The 6,547-nt window shown below is 41.5% G+C and overlaps 1 protein-coding gene across 1 annotated transcript in view; it reads right to left on the bottom strand.

The window, feature by feature from the left end:
- The window catches only part of LOC119412864 (dedicator of cytokinesis protein 3), a 19,987-nt gene that overhangs the window by 4,497 nt on the left and 8,943 nt on the right, over nucleotides 1-6,547 (bottom strand). The window contains exons 19-25 of the mRNA XM_037679899.1: nucleotides 6,114-6,230; nucleotides 5,571-5,719; nucleotides 3,253-3,325; nucleotides 2,854-2,935; nucleotides 2,628-2,746; nucleotides 1,110-1,197; nucleotides 889-1,008 (exon numbers count right to left, since the gene is read on the bottom strand). Of these exons, the coding sequence (XP_037535827.1) occupies nucleotides 889-1,008; nucleotides 1,110-1,197; nucleotides 2,628-2,746; nucleotides 2,854-2,935; nucleotides 3,253-3,325; nucleotides 5,571-5,719; nucleotides 6,114-6,230 (748 nt within the window). The remainder of the gene's footprint in view (nucleotides 1-888; nucleotides 1,009-1,109; nucleotides 1,198-2,627; nucleotides 2,747-2,853; nucleotides 2,936-3,252; nucleotides 3,326-5,570; nucleotides 5,720-6,113; nucleotides 6,231-6,547) is intronic.

Below are 6,547 nucleotides of genomic sequence, written 5' to 3'. Positions count from 1 at the left end.
TATGTATGTATGTGTGTATAAAGCGGTAGCCATCTTGGATTTTGATGGGCAACCAAATAACCCGATTTTTGATAGTGTCCTTTTTTGCGCTTAGATACAGCCACACACCAACATGTAAGTAGCACGTTGCTTATTTTCAAGTGATGCAACTCACAAGGTGGACGGACATGAATGCTGGCAGCCATTTTGGATTCTGTTGCGACAACCTAATTTTTGATAATGATTTTTCTTACACCAAAGACACACCAAAAAAAATGGAACTTAATTTTTCTGTTGGTACCTCGCTTATTCATGTTCACAACACTGACAGACATTTATGGTGGCAGCCATCTTGAATTTTGACTTGGCAATCCAATTTTTGAAAGGAACTTTTCTTACACCTAGATGTAGCCACACACCGAACTGGATGTTGGTACGTCACTTATTTTTCGATTTATCATGCTCGCAACATGCACGGATGGACCGAGAGAATTTCCAATCCCTCCTCTTTGCTCAGCGACGAGGGACAAAAAGGAGGTGGAGAGGTTTGTGAAGGGAAAGAGGTGTTTAAATCTAATTTTCAAAAAGTGCTAACTCAGATTTATGTTCAACAAGTAAAACTTTAACTGACTTGTCCCATACGTTATTTTCTACCCGCTTCTCAGAGCAGTACATGTAAACTCCCCATTATAGAATCTAAACTTGATTTCTAAGGAGGTTTCACACACAAACACTCTGCAGAGGGACTCACAGTTCATACGAGGGGCTTCAACGATCAGAAATAAACACAAAGACGTACAAACTCACGCAGAAACAACAACAGTTCTGTTCATGCGTCACAAGTGGATCTTTAAGTAACACCGACGCCAGGACCGAACATTCAGAGACACATCTGAAGCAGTTTCATACCATGAGGAAGGTTCCTGGGTGGAACCGGTGGAGCCATGACGCTGCTGACATGAGCTGCGAGGAAAGGCAGAGCCTCTCTGGTACCGCTGTCCAAACTCCAGCTACTGGGAGTGGTGAGGACTGGAGGAGAGGAGAACAGAAGGAAGAAGTGGGAAAAACACACAAAACATGAGCAGGCAGTCATTTCAAACACCATCATACATTAGTGCATGTTTGCCAACCTTTCTCTGCCACGGAGAGGTTGGGGTCACTGCAGGGTTTACAGGGTCCGATCACCTGATGGAACAAGGCTCGCTGGAAGTTTGGCAGCTGGATAATAAGACAAAGATCATCGCAAAGTATTAACAGACGCACGAACAAAAATCAGAAAAGTTGGTATTACAAGAATCGTCAAGTGGGTTAAGAAACATTAAATACTTTGGTTCTTCAAACGTGAATAACTTCTGACCTCATGAGAGTCAGGAGAACAATTGATCATCCGTTCATTAACAGAAAAGCTGCTGAAAGTACTGAACTCTTTCAAGTCACAGTGTCCACCTGAGAACCTGAAGGAGTTAAGACTATTAAAGATTTTGTGTAAACCTGCTGTGACCTACAGTACCTTTATGTTAAATATAGTGTTGGCCAAATTAAGCTTTTCTGAAGCTCCAAACCTTGTTTTGAAAAAGGTTCATTACTTGATTTTCAACACAGTTCGCTTTGGCGCCCTCTTGTGGCTAAAAGACTAAACTACAACCTGCAATGAGCCACTTCATCCTGGTTGAGTGAGCAGCTGTTTAAACATGTGGCATTTCTACCTGACATCATTGTTGTGTTTTCAAGGTGTAGGTTTTGTTGGTGAAAGGATAAAGTCAAGGTTATTTGATTATTAAATTTGATGAATAAACTTGTTTCAGCGTGTGCCATGGCATGATGATTCTTTGTGATATTATAACTTGATATTTGTAAACGCATCAGATCTTTATTAAGATCACATCTAATTTCCAACACAATACCAGCTTGGATGTGCTGCAAGTTACCTTCCTCCGTGATCTTAGGTGATAAACCAGTGCATGTTTACTGCGAGATCATTTGGCAGCATGGTAGCTCAGTGGTTAGCATCGTTGCCTCACGGGGACCTGAGTTCAACCCCCAGTTTGGACATGGGGGTCTTTCTGTGTGGAGTTTGTATGTTCTTGTGTTTGCGTGGGTTTTCTCCAGGTACTCCGGTTTCCTCCCACTACACAATAAGCATGTTAGTCTGCCTTCAGGCCCAGGCCGCCCTTGCAAAAGAGATATGTGATCTCAATGGGATTTGCCTGGTTAAATAAATATAGTAACTTGTGTACCTATAGTGTTTTCTAAAAGTATTTTTTTCCTTGAGGTAGAAGTGCTTATAAAGTGGTAAACTAGACACATAAGGCTGCTTATGTCACTCATTGGTTTGCTATTTTTAAAGAAAATTTACCATCAAAACACAAATTCTGACAATAAACCTTTGGGTCGGGTACCAAAGCAGTGACTTCAGAGCTTCAATGGTTTCAGAGCTTCTGACATCCATCACGTTACTTTTGCCAAACAAATCAAACTAGGACACGGTGTTTCTGAAACGTATACATGCTTCAAAGCTTCGGCGCCGAACGGCCCATAGTTAGAACCACCAGTGTCCATCACACTACTGCTTCTGTTTTAGATCAGACTGTGCCACAAGTAAGCTTTAAATCAAAACTTGAACATTTAAAAGCATGCAGCCTCCGTACCTGTCCATTCTCAGTGATGTTGGAGTACATGGCACTGCTCGGTCTCTCCCTGTGCGGCGGCAGCAGCATCAGCATTTCTCTGTTGTGTCTGTACTTGTCAGGCAGAGAAGGAGAGCCCACTGCGCACGGACACAAACTTAACGTTAGTCCGAAGAAATACAGAGACGCTTGAAAACCCTCCACATCATGTGTATGATAAAATAATTCCCACGTAGGAGCGGCTCACCTCTCATAGTGGAGGGGGTGGAGTTTATCATCTGAGAGGGGGCTGAGTGGGTGGAGCTTAGACTGGAGGAGGAGGGGCTTGCCTGCAATGAGAAAGGTTCGATATACGCACATACTTTGCACCATTCATAAAATAAATGCAGTATAAAGTTGTATGTGCTATATTAACTAAATAAATGATGAAATCTTTATTGATTGACTTGAACTAAAAGTCTGACAACAGCTATTTTTACGATGTTGAATAAAAACACAAAAAACTTCACTTCATTGTTTTTGGATGAAAAACATTAAATAATAATATTGTAATCAGAAAAACTTAAATAAAATAGACACATTTTCTGTTTTTTTGGAAAGAAAGGTACCCCATGGGTGAACAGACTTTGTTTCCCTGAAAGCTGACCTGCATGCGGTAGAAGTCCTCGGGGTGCTCCACCACCATCCCATCAGCCAGGATGAGCAGATTTCCACTCTCACTGGAGTTTAGAGAGGAAAGAGAAGGGGAGGAAACGCGAACTGGAGTCAAAACAGCAATGGGACTGGGAGAAAGTAACAAAAATTAAAGAAGAAAAACACAAACGTGGGAAAGTTAAGGGTAGAAAGAAGAGGGAATGAGAAAGGATGGAGTTGGACATAAAAGTGCAAAAGAAAAGGAGGATTGGTAGGCAGGGAGAAGAATGGACCAAGAAGGGAGGAGTTGTGCAGTGCAGTGCAAACAATGTGGAAAAATACCAAAAATAAAGACCAGTAATGCATGCAAGGTGATGAGAACAACCAGCAGCCCAGATCATGCAAGGAGCCAAATATAGTTTGGTGTTGATTAGGAGCAGAAGATGGAGAGAAACAGAACACGGTAGTTACAGAAAGTGAGATGTGAGCAGATAACAGAGAAGCAATGAAGAAAATATCAAAGATCCTGAACGAGAAACAGCCGCAGAAATCAGAGAGAAACAGGAGACGATGAGGTCTAAGAGGGTTTCTCATCACTTTAAAGTTAAAACTTTCATCTAGACTCAGAGCTGTACAATACATTTCTTTATTCTGTGTACAACCATACCTGCTGATTACTGTCTGCTACTTAAACAACATGTTATATTACATTTGAACTGCAGGCCAAGCTTTGTGTGCACATAAACCCAGGTTTAGATCTCCAGAGTCATCTCATACAGTTGTTTTTAACAAGATGAATGCTAAAATCTAAGAATACCGTGGTGTCCTCACAGCTTCTGACGCCTCTAGATGAAGTCTTTGTTGCTGCTTATGCCTGCAAACGTTACCCTTAAACTGCAGCTCTGAGTTATTTTAGGAAGCAGCATAAACTTTTACATGAGCACAGGTTTCATCTCTCATCAGCTCTCATTCATTTCCAGCTCCACTCTTCCCCTGACTGAACCGATACTATGATAAGATAATTTGTTCACATCAAACTGATCATTCCGGCCTTTTCAAGTTTCAAAACTAAAATATTTTTCACTTTTCAGCTGCAACTTTGAACATAGCTCCATAAAAGTTGGGACGTTTTAAGACGATCAGGACAAGTACTTTAGTCTAACAGGACTGATTAGTAATTTCCTTCTTTCTCGTTTGGACTAAAATGGTTTGTAAATATATTTTCCATCTCTCATTATTATCCTTCATAAGTTAACATGACCTAGATTCAAGTATTAAACACTCAACAGTCTGTTTCTGCTGCTATGAAAGTAAATGTGCTCCAACATATAAAACAAAGAGTCAGAACTTATACACATTAAGAACAGTTTCCATCACTGTCATGTTTCTGCCTCTTCATGCCATGATCTGCTGCTCTGTCACTTAGCCACGCCCACTCTGCACTTCAGATCATCAGCCCTGATTCACTGCACCTGTTCTGATCCATGTTGAAGGACTCGTCTCACCACTCCAATCTGCCAGATTATCAGACCTTCTTGGAGCCTGTTATCCAGCCATCAAGTTTCATGTTCACGCCTTGTTCTTTAAATTTGACCTCACGCCTCGTCTTGTGGATTTACCGTTCTTTCTGCTCTCTGTCTGCTCTCTGTCTGCTCTCTGCCTGCTCTCTGCCTGCTCTCTGTCTGCTCTCTGTCTGCTCTCTGCCTGCTCTCTGTCTGCTCTCTGTCTGCTCTCTGTCTGCTCTCTGTCTGCTCTCTGTCTGCTTTCTGCCTGCTCTCTGCCTGCTCTCTGTCTGCTCTCTGCCTGCTCTCATCTTGCTGTTCTGACCCTGTTGCTGATTACTCCTTCTGGAGCACGGACCTCGAATTACGGCTTTCCCTTTTGGATTTGTCTTTGGATTTCTGAACCCCTGTGCCTGACCCCGACCTCGACCCCTCTGACCACAGCTCTGCCCTGCAGCTGCAAGTCAATTAAAATAGTTTCTTGTTTGGTTTGTCTTACAGTCTTGTTGTCTGGCTATATTTTGAATCCAAAAACCCAATCCATGACACATTCTGAAGGTTCAGTACAGAAAAATGAAACCTTTCACTTGTTTATGTTTTGGAAAGCATCAGCTTTTGATAAATTTGTCCTTTGGCTTTGTGAATGAACTCTATGACTTTTCAAAATCTTCCAAAGATTCTGATAAAAATTCAACTTTGTTGACCGGCAGCATCGTGGATGATGTGTCAACGTGTTCGTGTGATGAACGTGGCAGAAACAGAACAATCTCACAGCGCTAAATACTTGTGAATAAAGAAAATATGAAACGTGTGTGTGTGTGTTGCTGACCTGTGTCGGTGCACGAGTTTGAAGCTCTCGGGGCTCATGGGGCTGTGGGAGGCCAGGATCCCTCGGGGGGTGTTGGCTCCTGAACCGGACTTGTCAAAGCCAGGTGGACCCTGAAGCGCAACATAGAAGCACTGCTCTGAATATTCACACTGCTCACACACAAACACACGCTCTGTAATGAGACACAACAACTACACACACATCTATTGTTTTTAAGACGTCTGCACATCTGGAACAGAAACGCCTGGAGGACTCATTTACATATTCAAGAGAGGAAATGTTCAGAGTTGAACGAGTTTAAATTCAGAGCTTCAGGCAGGAGAACCTCCTCTTTATGAACTCACTAATTAATCTGATCACACTTCCTGAATGTTTAAAACATTTCCCTCATCTGGCTGCACGGATGGTTTAATTTGAATTCTTCACATTTAGACTCATAAAAAAAAAACAAATATTTCTTGAACAGCTTTGGTGAAACCTTTCCCAATACTTTATAATAATAATAATAATAATAATAATAATAAAATGTTATTCTCCACTCACATGGCAGAGGCTGCTCCTCATCATCTGGAACTGATCGATCAGCTTCTTGTGCAGGGGACGCATTTCTGGATGCACCAACTTCTCGTGCACGGCCAAACCAACTCCTAAGATGTGAACCTGTGGAAAAACAAACAAACATAATGCTTTTAGCCATGTGCAAAAACATATTAAATGATATCCTTTTCACAAGCTATTTAGTTAGTTACCCCCCCACACACACACACACACACACACACATATGCACTTTATTAACTCTTTAGGAATCAGTTTTGTCAGTGTGTCTTTTACATGAAACTCAAACATAAAACTACCTCCAATCAGAGCTTATTTGTTTATTTGTTGTTTTGTTTTTCACTGATTTAATCTCAACATTTTATTCTTTAATTAATGAAGGTAAGAATGAGGATGACATGAAGGTAAGAATGAGGATGACA

This window comes from Nematolebias whitei, chromosome 7 (assembly GCF_014905685.2).
Source record: "Nematolebias whitei isolate Nwh7 chromosome 7, NemWhi1, whole genome shotgun sequence".
Classification (NCBI taxonomy): Eukaryota; Metazoa; Chordata; class Actinopteri; order Cyprinodontiformes; family Rivulidae; genus Nematolebias; species Nematolebias whitei.
This window is presented reverse-complemented; position numbering and strand designations above follow the sequence as displayed.